The 22,004-nt window shown below is 44.5% G+C and overlaps 1 protein-coding gene across 3 annotated transcripts in view; it reads right to left on the bottom strand.

Annotated features, from left to right (window-relative positions):
• Positions 1-3,391: 3,391 nt before the first annotated feature.
• The window catches only part of UMODL1 (uromodulin like 1), a 171,345-nt gene continuing 152,732 nt past the window's right edge, over positions 3,392-22,004 (bottom strand). For all 3 annotated transcript variants that reach the window (XM_033940476.1, XM_033940477.1, XM_033940478.1), the window contains 4 exons: positions 21,674-21,910; positions 21,419-21,578; positions 19,119-19,206; positions 3,392-3,963 (listed from right to left, as the gene is read on the bottom strand). In XM_033940476.1, the coding sequence (XP_033796367.1) occupies positions 3,776-3,963; positions 19,119-19,206; positions 21,419-21,578; positions 21,674-21,910 (673 nt within the window). In that variant the 3' untranslated portion in view covers positions 3,392-3,775. The remainder of the gene's footprint in view (positions 3,964-19,118; positions 19,207-21,418; positions 21,579-21,673; positions 21,911-22,004) is intronic.

The raw sequence follows: 22,004 nt of genomic DNA, 5'->3' as shown, positions 1-22,004 counted from the left end.
CTTTTACAGCTATATTTTGAATGTCTGCTATTAAATCTCTGTCCACTTCTTCTGTCTGTGAAGGAGGCCTGTATATCACACCAATGTAAATAAATTTTCCATTCCCTCTTTCCAGATTTACCCACAATGCCTTTTTCTTACCCTGAAGATCCTGCAATTGTGGCTTTAATATGATCTTTAACATATAACACCAGCCACCTCTCTTCTCTCTCCTTATACACCTCCCAGAGAACTCTGTTCCTCAAATCAGCTGCACCCTTTTCTTCCACTGTCAATTCCAGACTTCATTCCTTTCATCTAGCTGCCCTGTATGCTTGGAATAAACTACCTGAGTTTGTCCACCATGCCCCTTCCCTTCCCTTGTTTAAAAGCAGACTGAAAACTCACTTTTTTGATGTATCCTTCAATCCATAACCCTACTCCCAAGTACCCACAACCTTAGCCAGCAGATTACCCATTCTCCCTAACTGTATCCATAGCATCCTGCTTGTCTGTCTTGTCTTTTTAGATTGTAAGCTCCTTGAAGTAGGAACTGTCTCCTTCGTGACTCTGTACAGTGCTGCGTATGTCTGGTAGCTTTATAGAAATAATTAATAGTAGTAGTAATAGAAACACCATTCCCCCTCCTATTCTTCCTACCCTGTCTTTCCTGAACAGATTATAGCCCAGTATAACTACAGTATATCCAAGTCATGGTTTTCCATGAACCACATCTCTTTAATTATCCAAAACACCGCGGTCCGCCTAATCTTTGGCCTCAAAAAGTCAGACCACATCACCCCTTATTATAGAAAACTGCACTGGTTGCCAATAGAAGCGAGAGTCATCTTCAAATTCACCTGTCTCAGCTTCAAAACCTTAACTGGCTTATCCCCGATTTATCTGTCTCACCACTTCGTGTTCCCTGGAACCACTCGCACGCGTAATGCCAACCTGTTTACCTACCCTTCCACAAAGGGATGCACCTACAAAAGATTCTTCAATAGAACTCTCTTATACCAAGCTGGCAGATGGGCAAACTGCCTGACCACCCTCATCTCATCTGCCCCATCTTACTCATCCTTCAGGAAATCTCTCAAATCTTTCCTCTATGACAAATTTCTGGAACCTCCTCCATCACCAAATAATCAAATACTACCATCCTATAACTGATACTAGTTGTCTTCCTGACATTCACCACCCTGCATTGGTTTTGTACACTGCTTTGTTCTTAATAATGCACTGCCTCACCACTATATACATATCTCTGCTGTATATGTACAGTCTCCGGCATGGTAAATCTACACTGTTTCTTTGCTGTATAAATACCTTTACTGAATATGTACAGTTCGCATTGTATCTTCGCTGTAAATGTACAGTCTCTTACACTGTAAACCGCTCTGAACTGCTTGTGGTACTGCGGTATACAAAAATAAAGTTATTATTATTATTATTAAATCCAGTTCAGCCTCTTCAATCATAGCCTGTCTAGATTCAGAACCTTCTTTCCCTTACTTTGAGCATTAGTACATTGTCTCCTTATCCAATATGCTCCATTATAGCCTAGTCAGATTCCTATATACCCACAGATTCTATAGATGGTGCCCAAAGTTGTGCATGAACCGATGTATGTGTACAACTTAATTAAATAATTTCCTACTTAAATCATTTCTGGCCGTCTAAGAGGGAATATTCAGTGGCACTTAACCAGAGAATGCCACTGAATATCCCCTAGGACCGCCCAATTGAAAAGTGGACAGATTAGGGATGGCGCTGGAGGTGGTACCGGGGAGGAGACCCAGGTTATGCGGGTGTTGGCAATATTCAGAACTGGCACCCACATAGGTAAGAGTAGGGTTACCAGTCGTCCAGATTTCCCCGGACATGTCTTCTTTTTGAGGACATGTCTGGGGGTCCAAATGGCTTTTCAATACCCGGCACTGTGTCCAGTTTTTGAAAATCTTCCGACATTGGGACGGCATCCGCAAACGCACATCCGCGCATGTGTGTGACCCATTGCGTTGTATCCGCGCATGCACAGATGTCAGCCTGACGTGCGAACAGGTTAAGGGGGAGTTGGGCTGGGGCAGGGATAGGGTGTGACTGGGTGAGCCGGGGGGCATGGCCATGGGTCCAGAATTTCCTTCGGGAAAATCTGGTAACACTGGGTAAGCGGATTAATTTAGAACAGCTCAAACCCACAAACTGTTTTAACTAAAAGAGTCCTAGAGCTCCGATCCTCCTCCCAACGTTCCTTGATCACAGCTCCTGTTTCCTTCCCCCTGCCAGCACTGAATATCGGGCCTGCACCTACATAACTGTTTTTTTTACAAACCAAAATGAAGAGCCCAGAGCTCTGATCCCCCTCCCAACATCCATTGATCACGGCCTTTCTTTCCTTCCCCTTCCCCCTGCCCCTGCCCATGGCAAAATCTATCCCTCTCTCCTTTCCTTTCTCTCCCAGGGGGCTCCCTGTCCCCCAGCTGTCTAGGTGCCCCTCTCCCAGGGCCTATCTGTATCCTTGCATTCAGGCCTTGCAGCTTTGATGGGAGCAAGAGTATAGCCCATTTGCTCCTGTCCCTTACAGTGCCTTTGCAAAATAGCTGCCATGACCTTTCACAGCAGCTCACGGGCAGGAGCTTAGGAGGATCACTATTGGACCACCAGGACGGTAAGGTAGACCCAGGAAGGGGATTACAGTGAATCGGGGAGGAGGGGGACTGGGGGCAAAGCAGGCCGGCTAGGGTTGGACACCGTGTGGAAAGGAGGGAGCGGCAGGAATGCTGGATACCATGGGGAAGAGAGGGAGGGAAGGAAGGAGAGAGGATTACTTGAATTAAACCATCGGTTTATATTTGAGTTAAAAATATTTTTACTTAAAAAAGGGAAGGGAAAATGTTATCACTGCTTATATTCAGATGGATTTATATTCAAGGATATATGGTATATGCTAACATCTAGGCATGAGCATTTACCCTTGCTATAAGGCTAATGTAAGTGATCACTCCTTAGACACATGATGGCAGATAAAAGCCAAATGGCCCATCCAGCCATTAGCGCTACCACTCTGTAAAGAAAAGTAGTGCTGTAACCTATAACCAGTACCTATAGTGGGTGCCCTATTATAGAATTACCCTCAAAATGTGAAGCTTCAGATGTGAGTCTTCTGTAGCTACTGGTATAAAAATGAGAAGAAACTATATATTATGATGACAGGAAAGTGCCTGCCACAAAAAACTAAAGAAGAAACACTGCCAGAGCTTTCTAATTTATTCTCACAATGAAGGACTTGGGAATGCAGAACAACAGAATACTTTAAGCAGTAAAATGTACAAAGGTGAGCATGGAGGCACAGACATTACCAGGAGGTTTTATTACTACAAAGGACTTTATTACCAAAATGGCAGTGACAAAGAGGAAGAAAGTAGTAATAAGAACATTATTATTTTTGTTCTAATAAGAGTTAGGCTCCTTCTGAAAAAGGAGTGATGGTATAACTGAATGATGATGTTATTTGAAAACATTAAGAAAAACAGCCTGTGATTCCTACTTTACTTTCTCGCTTCAGTAGCAGCCTCTAAAATCTGCCTGATTCTTTTACCAATACGTAGCATAGATATAACCTGCTAGTCAGAGTGGCTGCAGCCGACAGAGGTAGAACGAGGGCTGAGCTCTTGATTCTATCCTTGGAAGGAAGGGATTCTCCAGGTGTTGCTAAGCAGACATTATAGGATGCCTCGTTGCAGTGATTTATCTTTTTGTAGTTAACAATGCTTTTGCAGCTTTGCGGAAATGCTCAGTTATAGAACACTTGGTAGCCAACATTGTCAGACTTCAGTTTGAAATCATATTTTCCGGTCTTCCGACGGCGATGACAAGCCACGAGTGCTGTGACCCCTGCCACAAAGACACATACGGCGATAACAATAAGAGCGATGTATCCTGGAGCAAGGTACTGATCTTTTGTGCTCTTCAGATGGTAATCTAGAAGCAGAAAAGAGAAATGAGAGTTGGCATTTAAAAACTTGGTGCAGGAAGTTACTGGAAGGGGGCTGCAACCATACAATTTGACCCTCAGATCATGTCAAGAGTAAAAAGGCATGGGTGAAAAAAGAGGAACGGAAGGGAAGGAGAACCAGTTGTTGGCAGGAAAAGAGCAAAATGAGAAATGGAAGGCCTCTTATAGCAAGATGATGGTACAGAAGAGCTACATTTGGAGGAATGGGTCAGACAACAGATAAGAAGGAAAGTTCTAAGAGGAAAAAGGAGGGCTGGGATAATAGAGGGTTGGGGAAAGGGAAAAGAGAAAGGGGGATGATATGGGAAAAGGAAAGGAAAATGGCAGAAATAAAAGGATAAAGGTACAAGATGAAGTAATTTCTCTTTAATTCTCTTCTGACAATGCAAAGTTAGATATGAAAAATTACTTTCTCACTTTTTCCTGGTATAGATTTTCCATGGTACATAAAAGCAGTGCCACAGCCACCATCACACTGGATCTGATTAATCAAATAATGCAGTGAATAAGTGGGCCTGAAGAGTAGCGCTGCTGTTTGTGACCATAGCAATGACGCACAACTTATCTACCATCATCTAAGCTGCCACTGAGGTTCAGCTGGGGATCTGCATTGTGCAATGGTGGCTATGTCACCGCATGTTAACAGGAGGGGCACCACACAAAGGCACAAGTTAAGTTCACATCCTTGTACACCCTATGCAAAAAGTCAGGGGATCAGTCTAAGTTTATTTATTTATCATTCTTAATATACCACTATGGTGGTGTCTATGCAGTTTACAACCCAGTAATTTATCAGGTACTCTTAAGTGTTTCTCTATCTGTACTAGCAGGCTCACAATTTAGCTATGGTACCTGAGGCAATGGAGGGTTGAGTGACTTGCCCAGGGTCACAAGGAGTAGCACTGGGATTGAACCCCACAACCTCAGGATGCTGAGGCAGCACCTCTAACCACTAAGAGTTCAATTGTGAGCTTCCCAGTGGGATGCATCCATGCTTTGTGCTGATGTGCAAATGTTTCCTTTTAAAATGGCAGATTCATGTGATATGATCCAGTGATGCATCTCTTTCCACAACACCACATTAATACCCTCACAAATTAGCTCCTGGGCAAAAAATTCAAATTAAATCTGAAACCTTATGGATATGCAATTACCCCACCTGAGCACTGTGTATTGATGAACCTTCTTGCCCAGTTTGTTTGTCTTAATTAGACTGTAAGCTCTTTTGAGCAGGGACTGTTTTGATGTACAGTGCTACGCTTATCTAGTAACGCTATAGAAATGATAAGTAGTAGTAGACGTACCGTATATACTTGAATATGTCGATCCGAATATAAGCCAAGACCCCCCCTTTTTCCCCCCAAAAGAGGGAAAAAACTGGTTGACTCGGATATAAGTCGAGCAGCTTAATATTCAAGTGCCCTGCCCTGTCAGGCTCTGCACCCAGACCCCTACCCTCCCTCCCCTGTCAGGCAATGCACCCTCCCTCCCAGGCTCTGCCCTCTGTCCCCCCTCCCTGCCTTATCCTCATACCTCTGACAATCCCTGGTGGAGGTGCAGCGGACCCTCTGCTGATCCCTGGTGGAGGTTCAGCGGGCAAGAGCAAGCTTTCTGAACTCCTGCCCTGCTGGTAACCAGCTGCCGCAGATCGAGTTTCTGTGGCTGCTGAGCGGAACCAGCAGGAGCGCGATTTGGCGCTGCTGCTGGGTGCTGAGCGGTTTCCTTAATGGCTCATGCGAGTTTTCTCAAGGTATAAGCCATGCCATTGGAGGTGAATTGGATGGGGGAGGGAGAGGTGGGTTTGAGAATGGTATTAGAGTGGGTTATGTATGGGATAAGTGGCATGGATGTGGAGAGTGTATACAGAGGGGCGAGGGGAGGAGATAAGCTCTAGCAGTCCAGTTAGCACTATAATCCCCTGGAGGACCAGCTGGAAGGCCTTGGGAGATTAATTTTTTTGCTAACTCATGTGAGGATTATGGTTAATTTTTGACAATAAATGTGGCAGGGCTGAATTCCCTTATTAAGAGAACAAAGATGTTAGCTTACTTAAAATGGGAAAAAGTGGATGTGGCGTTCATACAAGAGATGCATTTCAGTTTGGGAGAGTACAAGAAACTCATTAGAGATTCGGTGGGTGGATTAGCATACTTTTCCTATAACTCAAAACAGAGGGGAGTGGCAATAAGGAAGAAGTAGGGAATTACAGGTCAGTTAGTATGGCTTCTGTGGTAAGCAAACACTTTTAAAACAGAGAATGGTCAAGTTTCTGGGATCCTGTGGATTACAGGACTGAAGGCAGCATGGATTCACTAGAGGTAGATCTTGTCAGACAAATGTGATCAATTTCTTTGACTGGGTGACCAGAAAATTGGATAGAGGATGTGCGCTAGATGTGGTGTATTTAGATTTTAGCAAAGCCTTTGACAGTGTTCCACAGAAACATTCCATAAATAAACTGAGTGCCCTTGGGATGGGTCCCAAAGTGACAGGCTGGGTCAGGAACTAGTTGAGTGGAAGGCGACAGACGGTAGTGATCAGTGGAGATCGCTCTGAGGCAGTGGCGTACCAAGGTGGGGCGGGGGGGTGGTCCGCCCCGGGTGCACGCCCCAAGGGGGTGCAAAGCTGGCCACCCACCAGGGAATAGGCTGCTGCTGGGGATAGGCTACCACTGCCGCCATCGGGAACAAGCCAGCTTCGAGTTCTCCCTCCCTGCTTTTCTTCCCCGCGGGGCCGACCAACTCTCTCCACCCGACGTCAATTCTGAACATAAGAACATAAGAAACGCCTTCACCAGATCAGACCTTAGGTCCATCTAGTCCGGCGACCCGCACACACGGAGGCCAAGCTAGGGGCTCCCTGATGGAGACCTTGATTACCCGTATCCCTCAATGTGATTTGCAAGAAGGTGTGCATCCAACTTGCGCTTGAATCCCAGAATAGTAGTCTCCGTCACAAACTCCTCCGGGAGAGCATTCCAAGAGTTCACCACTCGATATGCGAAACAGAACTTCCTGACATTTGTCCTGGACCTGTCGCCCCTCAGTTTCAGTCCATGACCTCTTGTTCGTGTCACATTTGACAATGTGAATAACGATGTTTCTTGCTCTATTTTGTCGAATCCTTTTAGTATTTTTAAAGTCTCTATCATATCACCAGCCGCGTCACCAGCCGCGACACCAGCGCCGGACTCCCCCTTAAGAGAAGGGAGCCGGCGCGAAGGCAGCCACAGCAGCCGCGTGGCTGAAGAAACAAGCAGCGGCTTGTAAGCAGGGAGCCGGGAGAGGAGAGGTGCGGCGGTGAGGAGCGGGTAGCGGCGAGAGTTAGCTCCGCCCACCCGCGTCACCAGCCGCGTCACCAGCCGCGACACCAGCGCCGGACTCCCCCTTAAGAGAAGGGAGCCGGCGCGAAGGCAGCCACAGCAGCCGCGTGGCTGAAGAAACAAGCAGCGGCTTGTAAGCAGGGAGCCGGGAGAGGAGAGGTGCGGCGGTGAGGAGCGGGTAGCGGCGAGAGTTAGCTCCGCCCACCCGCGTCACCAGCCGCGACACCAGCGCCGGACTCCCCCTTAAGAGGGGGGTGCCAACGGCGCGCGGCGAAGGAGCCTTAGAAGGAGCACAGGCAGCCCAGCAGCGAATTCTAAACTTCTAACTAATAAAAAATTCTAAACTTCTAACTAAAAAAAAAAAAAAAATACCTTTTCTTCTGTTCCCATTCTTCTCTTCTCTCTCTATTCTTTCAGCTAGCTGCACGCCAAGCTAACTCACACTCAGCTAACCCCTTTCAGATACCCTCAGCTCTTAACTTCTTATTCTCTCAGACACCTAAATCTTTCATAATCTCGCACTAGCTCTCAGCAGGATTTTTCTAACTCTCCTTTCTTTTTCTAATTTACTGACAGGCTGACCTAATTCACAACTTGAAGATGGCAGGGAGGACTAGAAGCGCCAAGGGTACAACCACATCCAGCATTCCAGTCACCATGGGGACCCTGGAGGAGATCACGGACGGCGAACGAAGGGAGGAGGACTCAGGGCGGTGGACAGAGGTCTCCGTGCAGACCGAATCCATCCCCCGACACTACACTACAGTCTCCACACAGACAGAGGAGGCTGCTCAGCTGGATGGAGCCCTCATGCAAGAACTGCGGAGCCTCAGGGAGGAGGTGGTTCGCCTGAGAAGCATCCGAGAGGATGAAGCCTACATCGACGGAGTCGTTCAGGAGTTGTCCCAAATTACAGAGCAGACCCACGACAAGTCCATTCTTGAGACACCCAAATCATCAGTTTTGAAGCCAACATTTGGGTTACAGGAAATGGCTGGCGGCAATGACACCTGGCAGTTGGTGACCTCTTCCACAGGTAAACATAGAAGATCCCCCCTCCTTTTTTCAATCTCTTCATCCTCTTCTTTTTCTCCCCAACAGGCCGACCCTACATCAACCCCTCATCTCGTCCTGAAGAATAGATTCCAGATTCTTCAGGAAGAAGCTGCCGACAAGGTACAGGAGCAGGCCCAGCACGAAGAACTCGAAGAACAGGCCCAACACGCAACCCCATCTGCTGACCGACTTCCTCCTCCTCCACAACGGAAGAAGCGCAGAGTTATAGTCATCGGGGACTCCATGCTGAGGGGCACCGAGGGACCAATCTGCAGACCGGATGCACAATCAAGAGAGGTTTGCTGTCTGCCTGGTGCCAAAATACGGGACATCACCACCAGCCTAGGGAAATTACTTACACCTCATGACCATTTTCCTATGCTTCTTATCCATATAGGTACGAATGACACTGCCAGGAACACCCCAGAAACCATCGCCAGAGACTTCGGAGCCTTGGGTGAGAGGCTGAAGCAGACAAGTGCGCAGGTAGTCTTCTCATCAATCCTACCAGTTAGAGGCAAGGGAAGAGCCAGAGATGAATGCATCCTGAGAACGAACGAATGGCTACGAGGATGGTGTCGAGATATGAACTTCGGATTCCTGGATCATAGAGAGGCGCTGCAAGGACTACAGGGACCAGACGGACTCCATTTAACCAGCAGAGGTAAGAACATCTTCGGACACCGACTAGCCCGCCTACTTCGCAGGGCTTTAAACTAGGTAAGTTGGGGGAGGGGACCTACTCATATACTGGGGTGGAAAGGAACTATCCTGATGGGACGAGTCGACACTCAGATTCCGAGGTAAGGACCCAATATGCAAACAGTTCTCTTGGAGCCACACAGACTCGGTCAGGAATAGCCTTACAGGGACTCAGCAAACACAAAGTGTGGAGGGCCATGTATGTTAATGCACACAGTTTAGGCAATAAAATTCTAGAACTAGAAACTGAAATAAGGGATGCCAACCTGGACGTGGTGGCAATATCCAAGACTTGGTTCACTGATGCACATGGGTGGGATATGGCTATACCGGGGTACAATCTACTTCGTCAGGACAGAGAGGGCAGGTTAGGTGGAGGGGTAGCACTATACATTAAGGAAGACATCAAAACTACCAGGATCACTGATGTCAAGTATACCGGGGAGTCCCTCTGGGTTAACCTGGCACGAGGTAGTAAAAAATGCCTGTATCTTGGTGTGGTATACAGACCTCCAAGACAACCGGAAAACATGGACGCAGAATTAATTGAAGACATAGAGAATATAACTCTACGGGGTGACACTGTGCTGCTAGGGGACTTCAACATGCCTGACGCAGGCTGGAACACATTTTCAGCAGCAACCAGCAGCAGCAGGAGGCTTCTGAACTCCATAAAAGGAGTACATCTCAGACAGATGGTAACGGAGCCCACTAGGGCCCAGACGATCCTAGACCTGGTACTCACAAACGGGGAAAGCATCTCAGAGGTCTCGGTAGGAGATACGCTAGCCTCCAGCGACCATAACATGGTATGGTTCAACATTGGGAAAGGATCCCCTAAATCAATTACAAAAACAAAGGTGCTCAACTTTCGGGGCGCCGACTTCGCACGTATGGGAGATCACGTTCATCAGACGCTACAGGACCAAGCAGAGACCGGCAATGTGGAAACTATGTGGTCGTACCTGAAATCATCCATACACGAAGCAACTAATCGCTACATAAAATCAGTAGATAAACGGCAAAGAAACAACAAACCCCAATGGTTCACTGAAGAGATCTCACTCCTCATTAAGGAGAAGAAAAAAGCATTTCTTTCCTACAAACGCACCCAGAGAAGAGAAACTAAAGTAGAATATAAGACCAGATCGGCAGCGGTCAAAACAGCAGTTAGGGAGGCCAAACATCGAGTGGAAGAAACTCTGGCAAAAAACATTAAAAAAGGGGACAAATCCTTCTTTAGGTATATCAGCGATAGGAAAAGGAACACAGACGGTATAGTACGCCTTAGACAACCGGACGGAAACTACGCGGTGGCGGATTCAGAAAAAGCAGAACTACTAAATGAATATTTCTGCTCAGTCTTCACCTGCGAAGCACCGGGACACGGACCACAGTTGATGATAATACAAGACGTGGATGACCCGTTTCAGAACTTTGAGTTCACTCCTTGGGACGTCTACAACAAACTGGCAAGGCTAAAGGTAAACAAGGCCATGGGACCGGACAATTTACACCCAAGAGTGCTCAGAGAATTGAGAGATGTCCTGGCAGAACCGTTGGCGGTGCTCTTCAATCTCTCACTAAGTACGGGGAAAGTTCCGTTGGACTGGAAAACAGCCAACGTCGTTCCTCTACATAAAAAGGGTTGCAAGGCTGAGGCTGCGAACTATAGACCGGTAAGCCTCACCTCAATAGTGTGCAAACTCATGGAAACACTAATTAAGTATGAATTAGATACGATCCTGAACGAGGGAAATCTCCGGGATCCCAGCCAACATGGATTCACCAAGGGTAGGTCATGCCAGTCCAATCTAATAAGCTTCTTTGACTGGGTAACAAGATGACTAGACTCAGGAGAGTCCTTGGACGTCGTGTACCTGGACTTCAGCAAAGCGTTTGACAGCGTCCCACACCGCAGGCTGCTGAACAAGATGAAATCTATGGGATTAGGAGAGACTCTAACTGCATGGGTTAAAGATTGGCTTAGTGGCAGACTTCAGAGGGTGGTGGTCAACGGTACCCTTTCTAAAATGTCAGAGGTGACCAGCGGAGTGCCACAGGGTTCGGTCCTGGGCCCACTCCTCTTCAACATATTCATTAGGGATCTGACTCAAGGGCTCCAAGGCAAGGTAACCTTATTCGCTGATGACGCCAAACTATGCAATGTAGTAAACGGCTATAATCTTCAGGATGCTATGGAGCAAGACCTGCGTACTTTAGAAAGTTGGTCCTCGATCTGGCAGCTGGGCTTCAATGCCAAGAAATGTAAGGTCATGCATCTCGGCAACGGAAATCCTTGCAGAACTTACACCCTGAATGGAGAAACTTTAGCCAGGACTACGGCAGAACGAGACTTAGGAGTAGTCATCAGTGCTGACATGAAAGCATCCACTCAAGTGGAGAAGGCTTCATCTAAAGCACGGCAAATGATAGGCTGTATCAAGAGAAGCTTCGTCAACAGGAAACCTGAAGTCATGATGCCACTGTACAGAGCCATGGTGAGACCGCATCTGGAATACTGTGTTCAATTCTGGAGGCCACATTACCGTAAGGATGTGCTCAGAGTTGAATCGGTTCAGCGGATGACCACCAGGATGGTCTCGGGGCTAAAGGGTCTCCCGTACGAAGAAAGACTGAGCAAATTGCAGCTCTACACTCTCGAGGAGCGTAGGGAGAGGGGAGACATGATTGAGACATTTAAGTACATCACGGGACGGGTAGAGGTGGAAGATGATATCTTTCTTCTCAGGGGACCCTCGACCACAAGAGGACATCCGCTCAAGCTCAGGGGAGGGAAGTTTCGTGGAGACACCAGGAAATACTTCTTCACGGAGAGAGTGATTGAGCATTGGAACGAGCTTCCAGTGCAGGTGGTCGAGGCACGCAGCATCTCAGACTTCAAGAACAAATGGGATACCTATGTGGGATCCCTACGAGGTCATGCCAAGGGATAGGGTCACTAGGACTGAATGAGCGGGTCAGTAGAGTGACAGTATAATTACAATTATTCTTTAGGGGGTCAGTAGATTTAAGAGGGTGGGTAAATAGTGTGGGCAGACTTGATGGGCTATGGCCCTTATCTGCCGTCATCTTTCTATGTTTCTATGTTTCTATGTTTCTATCCCCTCGCAGTCTCCTCTTTTCGAGGGTGAACAGTCCCAGCTTTCCGAGGCGCTCTTTGTAGCTCAAATTTTCCATTCCTTTTACTAGTTTCGTGGCTCGCCTCTGCACCCTCTCCAGCAGGGTTATATCCTTCTTTAAGTATGGAGACCAGTGTTGGATACAGTATTCCAAGTGTGGTCTGACCATTGCTCTGTAAAGCGGCATTAGGATGCCCGCTGATCTACTCATAATCCCCTTCTTTATCATGCCCAACATCCTGTTTGCTTTCTTTGCCGCCACCGCACATTGAGCTGACGGTTTCAGGGTCTTGTCTATCAGTACCCCCAGGTCCCTTTCTTGTTCGCTTTTGCCCAATGTTACACCTAACATTTTAAACTTCATCTGCCACTTTTCCGCCCATTTCTCCAGCTGGTTCAGATCCTTCTGGAGATCCTCGCTGTCCTTTTGTGACCCAACTGCCCGACACAGTTTTGTGTCATCTGCAAACTTGATTATATTACTTGTTGTTTCCTCTTCCAGGTCATTTATGAAGATATTGAATAAGATGGGCCCAAGAACCGAGCCCTGGGGCACGCCGCTTGTCACTTTCTCCCAGTCCGAGAAATTCCCATTTATGCTTACCCTCTGCAATCTGTTCTCTAGCCATTTGCCTATCCATCTGAGTACATCCCCTTCTATTCCGTGGCTTAGAGGTTTCCTCATAAGCCTTGCGTGCGGGACCTTGTCGAACGCTTTCTGGAAGTCCAAGTAAATTATATCCACCGGGTCTCCGCTATCGATTTGTTTGTTCACCTTCTCAAAAAATTGAAGTAAATTTGTCAAACATGACTTCCCCTTCCTGAAGCCGTGTTGACTTGCTCTCATCAGGTCGTGATTTTCCAGGTGTTGCACTATGCTATCCTTGATTAGTGCTTCAATCATCTTCCCAGGAACCGATGTAAGACTCACAGGTCTATAATTGCCCGGTTCTCCTCTCGATCCTTTTTTGAAGATTGGGATGACATTCGCTATTGTAAGGGTATTTCCGTATTCACACCTGAAGGTTAGGCCTCTATGATGTCACCAAGCCTGAACCATTGTCTCAAGAAATCTTTCTGCTGCACAAGAAATCTTTCCAGCATGAATTGCAAGAAGAAAGAAGTACACAGCTTTGCTGTTTCTGCCTGATGCATTATGGGTATGTACCAAAATGTTATACTATTCAAGGACTTCTATCTGTGTCTTCATTATAGGACTATGTGAATCTGGGGAAATTATCCTGTTCTTATCTGTCTAATGGCCCTGGGTCTTCCAGCCTATATGATACTTTACACAGAAAGGCTATTCATCCAAGTTCTGTTTCTGGATTGGTCCGAGGAAGTCATCTGATGAGATCCAAGTGAGAAGGTGCTAATTAATAGTTATTCTGTGTTGAGATGGGGGAAGCTCACATCTTCCCACAGGTGTTCTGCACGTAACCTTTTCTTTTAATAATTAGACCTGTAAGTTACCTCGTGTGACTCTGCCTAAGAGAGAGAAATTCGGACTTTTAAACAGTTCTGAATTCAGCACTAAAAGGAACTTGTCTGCTGATGAATTGTAGCCTTACCAAGGACTGACAAACACGTGTACCTTTAACAAAAGGATTTCTGACGTCTCCTGAAGCTAACAAGAAGGTTTCCCTTCCACCTAATTTCGCCAGAGAGGCTGATCAAAAGGTGAGGATACGGAATTTACACTCTTATCAGCTGGGTTAGATAAGGATCCGATTGTGACCTGGGACAAGGGTTGTAAAGTTCCATTGGTGATAATATAATCATTTGCTAATCAGGGATTATTATTATTATAAGGAATTGTTTAGTGTGTGTGTAACAAGTAGTATTACTTAATTATCGTACAATTATATTGTGATAATTATGTACTGAGTTTCATTTATGTAATCAAATATTTTGTGTACAATATTTAGATATTGCAACTGGCTTGTGATTTATATTTTTCTATTTTCATAATAAAAGTATTTCTCATTAGCCTGGGTCTTGTGTCGTATAAATAGACCAAGAAATTTGGACCTGGATCAGAGTTTATGGTTTTCCCTAGACAACACTATCAGAGACGTAATTTGTTTATGTAACTGAGTATTTACCATATCTCTTCCTACACTATCTTCCAGTCGTCTGGTATTTGCCCGGTTCTAATTGACATGTTAGCTAGGGTTTGTAATAGTTCTCCAATTTCCACCTTAAGCTCCTTTAATATTCTCGGGTGAATTCCATCTGGTCCAGGGGATTTGTCACTTTTTAGTTTGTCAATCTGATAGTATATTTTGTCCAAATCCACATTCACTGTGGGAGGCTTTCCTCTATGCCTCCCTCGAATACCCTCCCTGTTTCTGGTATTGTTGTTGTGTCCTCATTGGTAAAGCAGAGGCAAAGAATGAGTTTAGCCTATCTGCAATCTGTTTGTCTTCATTGATGCACCCTTTTCTTCCTTGGTCGTCGAGAGGGCCTACTGCCTCTCTTGCTGGTTTTTTCCCTTTTATATATCTAAAAAAGGGCTTGAAGTTTTTGGCTTCTTGCGCTATCTTTTCCTCGTAGACCTTTTTGGCGTCTCTTACCGCCTTATGACACTTTTTATGGTCGACCTTGTGACAGTTCCAGGCCTCCGTTTTTTCACAGAGAGGACGTTCTGGGCCAGCCAATCACTGCCTGGCTGGCCCGGAACGTCCTCTCCGACTTTAGAATTGATGTCGGGTGGCGAGAGTTGGTCGGCCCCGTGGGGAAGAAAAGCAGGGAGGGAGAACTCGGCGCCGGCCTGTTCTCAATGCTGGCAGTGACAGTCTTTCCCCGGTGGCGGTAGCAGCAGAATTTTTCCCAATGGCGGTGGCATGGGGGAGGGCAGGGAGAAAGAAAGAAAGAAAGGGGGCAGGGTGAAACAAAGAAAGAAAGAAAAAAAATGGGGCACGGAGAGAGAGAAAGACAGACATAGAGAAAGAAAGGGGACAATAAAACTTATTTATAAGTTAGGGAAATATGATCATGTCATCCCCTCTTCTAAAAGAAGCCCATTGGCTACCTATTACACACCGCATTACCTACAAAACCCATATGTTGGTCTTTAAAATCAAATCTTCCCATCAACCACCTTTCCTCGACAAACTTCTTATCCCTTTTTGCCCTTCTCGAACTCTCAGATCAGCTGATCAGAATCTACTATCCGTCCCTTCAATTAAGGAATTAGTTTATACCAGGAAATCTAACTTCTCTGTAGTCGTTCCAACTTTATGGAATGCTCTGCCATCCCAACTTCGTCATGAAAAACTAATCGATAAATTCAAGACAAACCTAAAAGCATTCCTATTTCAAGATGCATTTCATTGCTCTTGAACCCCTCATCATTAAGTCAGCCAACCGCTTTTAAGAAGCGATCCCATCCCTAATGTTTTACCCCTTTTCTTTCCTTTTCACTTCAACTCTTTTTTTTTCTTTCCTTTTTCTTTTCTCTTCACCACTAATAATGTACTCTTACTCCCCTCCCTTCTCTTCTAACCCCACCATCATGTTTGTCATTGAAAATTGTCTTCTATGTACACATTCCCTCTTACTCATAAGTATTACTTTTTATAAACATTACTCTTATTCTTATTTTATCATTTTATTGTAAACCGGCTAGATACCAGTTGATGGTCGGTATATTAAAAATTAATAAACTTGAAACTTTAACTTGAACATGGAGAGAGAAAGAAAGAAGGGGGCAGGGTGAAAGAAAGAAATGGAGCTCGGAGAGAGAGAGAAAGACAGACATAGAGAAAGAAAGGGGGCATGGAGAGAGAAAGAAAGAAAGAAATGGGGCACGGAGAGAGAGAAACACAGACAAAGAGAAAGAAAAGAGGCATGGAGAGAGAAAGAATGAAGGGGGCAGGGTGAAAGAAATGGGGCACGGAGAAAGAGAAAGACAGACATAGGGAAAGAAAGGGGGCATGGAGAGAGAAAGAAAGAAGGGGGCAGGGTGAAAGAAAGAAAGAAAGAAATGGGGCACGGAGAGAGAGAGAAAGACAGACATAGAGAAAGAAAGGGGACATGGAGAGAAAGAAAGAAGGGGGCAGGGTGAAACAAATAAAGAAATGGGGCACGAAGAGAGAAAGAGAAAGACAGACGTACAGAAAGAAAGGGGGCATGGAGTAAAAAAGAAAGAAGGAGCAGGGTGAAATAAAGAAAAAGTTTGGGGTGGAAATGAGGTCTGGAGAAGAGGAAGCATACAGGAGGCTGAAAGAAGGGAAGAAATATTGGATGCACATTCAGAAGAATAAAGTGCAACCAGAGACTGATGAAATTACCAAACAAAGGTAGGAAAAATGATTTTATTTTCAATTTAGTGATCAAAATGTGTCCATTTTGAGAATTTATATATGCTGTCTATATTTTGCACTATGGCCCCCTTTTACTAAACCGCAATAGCGGTTTTTAGCATAGGGAGCCTATGAGCATCGAGAGCAGCGTGGGGCACTCAGCGCAGCTCCCTGCGCTAAAAACCACTGTCACGGTATAGTAAAAAGGGAGGGGGTATATTTGTCTATTTTTGTATAGTTGTTACTGAGGTTACATTGCATAAAGTCATCTGCCTGGACCTCTTTGGAAACCCACGGAATATAAATGATAATTAACATTTTCTCTGCGTACAGTGTGCTTTGTGTTTTTAAAATTTTATTGTTGGTAGATCATTTTTAACTTGGCCACAAAGGTAAGGGGGAGGGAGGGAGAGGAGCTGCTGAAAGACATCTAGTAATCCTTGCAGGCTTGACTGTGCAGGGAATTATTTTTGTAAAATCATGTTTTGTTATGTGACTGGCATTATTTAGACTTTAATTTCTATGAATGAATAGAATGAAAATGATATAAAATTACTTGCTTGTTTTTATGTGCATGCGCTAAAGGAAAGTGGAGAGAGAGTGGACTGAGGACGCTGAAGGGAAATGGGGAAGAGAGAGTGGGGAGAATACGCTGATTTATAAATTGACAATTGTACAGAATATTGTTTCTTTTTATACTTTAATATAATAAGTTCAATATAAAACAATTCAAGGCTTGTGTGGATAGAATCAGGTGGTTTGCAGGGATGGGGACCGAGCTTATGGGGATTAGTCCAATAAAATAGTATTTTCTTATTTCTCATTATTTGTTTTATTTTATTTGTTAATTTGTAAAGTGGTGATTGTTATGTATCAGTTTTTTTCAAATTTACATCTACTGTCTTTATATTTTGCACAGTATTAGAGGACATGTATTACTGTTTTTGTGGTGTTGTGGTGTTGCATTGTATGCAGAGTCTGGTTTCTTGGCGGTTCAGTTTAACTTTTGTCTACATATTTCTTTTTTTAGTTTGTGATTATTCCATATTGGGTGAGGGTGTATCTGTCTGTGTATATGAAAGGGACATGACTTTCTGTTAGCATCGATTGTACAGGATCAATTGACTGTGCAGAATCTGGCATGTTTAGTTCTACAATGTATGTGTTGGTGTTCTAGTGCTCACTGCAGTGTTTAAGATGCTGCCTTTTCCTAGGTACACTCTTGTTGTGCAATATGTGGATTGTTACTAAAAATCATATTTTTCATACAGATGGGGGAGGGGGGTAAAAAAATGATGGGCCCCAGGTGTCACATATGCTAGGTACGCCACTGCTCTGAGGAAAGGGATTTTACCAGCGTTGTGCCTCAAGGTTCTGTTCTTCGGCCTGTTCTTTTTAACATTTTTATAAACAATATTGCTGAAGGGTTGTCGGGTAAGATTGGCCTCTTTGTAGATGATACCAAAATCTGCTATAGAGTAGACATGCCGGATGGTGTGAATAACATGAAGAAAGACCTGGCGAAGCTTGAAGAATGGTCTGAAATTTGGCAGATAAAATTTAATGCTAAGAAATGCATTTGGGCTGCAAAACCCAGAGGGAATGGTACAGTTTAGGGGGTGAAGAACTTATGTGCACGATGGAAGAGCGGGACTTGGGTGTGATTGTATGTGATGATCTTAAGATGGCCAAACAAGTTGAAAAGGTGATGATGAAAGATAGAAGGATGCTAGGTTGCATAGGGAGAGCTATGGCCAGTAGGAAAAAGGAGGTATTGATGCCTCTGTATAAGACTCTGGTGAGACCTCTGGTGTGTACAATTCTGGAGGCTGTACCTTCAAAAAGATATAAAAAGGATGGAGTCGGTCCAGAGAAAGGCTACTGAAATGGTGTGTGGTCTTCATGATAAAGAGTATGGGGACAGACTTAAAGATCTCAATCTGTATACTTTGGAGGAAAGGCGGGAGAGGGGAGATATGATAGAGACGTTTAAATACCTACGTAATATAAATGTGCATGAGTCAACTCTCTTTCATTTGAAAGGAAACTCTGAAATGAGAGGGCATAGGATGTAGTTAAGAGGTTAGAGGCTCCGGAGTAATCTGAGGAAATACTTTTTTATGGAAAGGGTGGTAGATGCGTGGCACAGTCTCCCGGAAGAGGTGGTGGAAGCAGAGACTGTGTCTGAATTCAAGAGGGCCTGGGATAGGCACATGGGATCTCTTGGAGAGAGAAGGAGATAATGGTTACTGTGGATGGGCAGACTAGATGGGCCATTTGGCCTTTATTTGCCATCATGTTTTTTATGTTTCTATGACATCACAGTTTCCCATGTCTATACACACCTGGGGCACTGTAATAATATAGTAATACAATCTCAAATACAGCTAAAGTCTTGATCATAGAATTTGCTGTCAGAATTTTCTATCCTGATCTGTGTTACTGCCATAAGATGTAAACAGAACATTTATTAGATCAGCTGTAAAATACTTTAATATTAATGATTTCTTTAGAATTATTTTAATCAAAAACTTATTGTGGGAGATACAAAATAAAATAGTGGCTTGATGAGTTATGCATGAGAAACTTACCACTGTCCCTCTGGCACAGGGGCCCCCAGGAAGTACGGCGTGTCACATACATGTCACTGCTCATCAGAGAACGGAAGCCACTGCAGCTCTGTAACATGGAAACAGCACACGTATACATCAGTCTTTTATATTTCTTTTTATGCATAAACATTACCAAAGAAATACTGGAAAAAGAATAAAATATAAATATTAAATTATTCTTATATAGAACTACAAATCCACAATTATGCTGATGTTTAAGGCCCCAAAAGAAGATAAGAAAGCAAGAAGGAATAATATGAAAACAACTGAAGAAAAATAAAACCAAAGAAAAATCCATCATCATCATGTTTATGTTTATTATAAACTTGATATACCGCTGAATGTAACAAGTCACAGCAGTTTACACAATGATCAATCCTATTATAAAATACAGAAAAGGAATGCCAACTATATACACTTCTCCCTCCGAATGCGCAAGGGTTAGGGGCAGAGCTGGCCCGCAAATATGGAAAATCGCAGATAACTTTTAGGGCCGACTGACACACACACACACCGCCTCCCTCCTGCATCCCAGACCTCCCCAGACCTTACCTGGTGGTCTAGCGGTGACACGGGGCAGGAGCGATCTTACTACGCTCCTGCCCCGTGCAGAGCTGTCAACAAAAATGGTTGCCGTTGAGTTCCCATCAGCTACAGCAAGTGAGATGTTCATTTTGAGGGGGGCTAAGCTCAAAGTGGGAGGCCCAGCCTTCTCTCATGGTTATGTACCACCAATTATATTTAGTACAAAATGAAGTACTTGCTGAGTTTGTTTTGGGGTTTCCAGTTCAGTTTTGGCACATTTTCCTTATGCAACCATTGTCCTGAAAAGTGCCTCTCTCAATTCTGCTTTAAATGATTTTGATGTTGTATTGTTTGATTCTTTACTCACTGCTGCATTAAAAACCATTTGTGGATCTTGGAAGGACCTCTCACAAGTTACCCATGCCAGATAGTAGAACCAGATTTGTTTGCTCTACAGATATGAGCTTTATATTACCAAAAAGCCCAACTCTTTTATTTATTTTAACAAGAAATGGTCGACCCTACAGGCACATGACCTAATGTCTATTCTAACTCTTTCCGGTGATGTATGCATCTCTTAATTCTATTCACTGTTATTTGTTTATATTGTATTTTATTCTTGGTTTAAATAAACTAACCCCCTCTGCTACGAAACCGCGCTAGCGGTTTGTAGTGCAAAGAGCCGCTCTGAATGACCCGCACTGCTCCCAACACTCATAGGAACTCAATGAGCGACGGGAGCTGCGTGGGCCATTTTGCACGGCTCTCTACGCCATAAATCTCTAAGACGGTTTTGTAGAAGAGGGGGTAAGACTTAAAAAAAAAAATCAAAACTGTCAGAAGTAATTGCTGGTTTTTATGGGGACAGGTAACTTTTATGGGGGACAAGCAGGTACAGAGGAAATTCCTCATGGGGTCGGGCCGGGGACGGAAGTGATTCCTTGCAGGGATGGGCATGGACGGAGGAGATTCTGGTGGGGATGGGTGGGGAAAGGCAGGATACTGGTGGGACGGGTGGGGTTTCTGTCCCCTCACAACTCTCTACTTTGGACCTGGGTTAGTCATTGTTGGAAGCAGGATACTAGGCTTGATGGACCTTTGGTCTGTCCCAGTATGGCAATTCTTATGTTCTTAGATTACTTCTGTAGTTGTTGATTTTGTCCTATGTTTAAAAAAATCCCCAGCACTCAACTAGCTTAAACGTCTAATACCTAGGTATTAATGTTTATGCTTAGTTTGTCTACTGAAGTCATTTTTGAGGGTGGCCACAGAGAGAAGTGACCTGTTTACTTCTCTGTAGTGGCTTAATAGCATCCCCATGCATGCACTGTTTCACCTGAATCTCATCTGCCATTGATCTTTCCATGCCCCCAAGATGTCTCTATTCCTTTCTCATAGGATTATATTTCAAACATTGCTTAAAAGTCAGAGCTTCATGTTATCTGTGAAAAGGAGCTCTATTATTGATGCCCAAAATTGCAACCATCAATTCCTTGGACATTCAAGTAGCAAACTGAAGATGAATGGCATCATGGTAATACCGGTAGTCATCAGTATGTGAATTCTAATTATTTGGTACCTTGGAATTTTCTGAGTTTTGTAATCATTGCCATGCTATATTCACAATCATCTGCTCTAGATTAATTTTGATCTGATCACACTGCCAGCTGCCTCATTTTGTTTTGCAAATAATTCCTTCCCACCAGCTAGGAGCAGCAGCAGACAGTGTGAAATGGTAGTCTGCTGAAACTCACCGTCATGCAGGTCTTTCCAGAGGCCTCCAAGCAGACATGAAGTTTGCAGTGCAGGTAAACCACAGATGTGTTCACAAAAGCAAAGATCTTTGTCATAAACTGAGCCTTATGAGAAACTCCATTCTCTACCATGCTAGTAAACGTGTTTGGAAGTGCACAGCTGTGAAAGGAAGTCACAGGAACCTATTATGTGCATGCAATGATTATATTTGTATTTAATATATACTGGTATATTGAAACAAATGCTGTTACTACCTGCCATTGATGAAGACGAAGGAGACAGGATCCAGAGAGTTGCTGGTGGGTGTGGCCCAGCACTCAGTCAGGACAACCTTAAACTGACTGTCGTCTGTGGTGATCTGCACCTGGATCCTCACCTCATCACTAGGAGACAATGTAGAGTTCTTTGGAATTGGGTTTTCTCCATCGAACAGCTGAAACTGAGGCTGAAAGCTCCCATCTCCTTGGAGGTCTTCAATAATGGTGTAAAGCCTGCAGAACAAGAGGGTATAATGGGAATGTTTTTGCACCTCATTGAAATTGTTCTTGCCAGGGAACATCTACTGCTCTCATCAGCAACAGTAAT

The sequence above is a fragment of the Geotrypetes seraphini genome, chromosome 4 (genome assembly GCF_902459505.1).
Source record: "Geotrypetes seraphini chromosome 4, aGeoSer1.1, whole genome shotgun sequence".
Taxonomy (NCBI): Eukaryota; Metazoa; Chordata; class Amphibia; order Gymnophiona; family Dermophiidae; genus Geotrypetes; species Geotrypetes seraphini.
The sequence above is the reverse complement of the archived record's forward strand: the minus strand, read 5'-3'. Positions and strand labels throughout refer to the sequence as shown.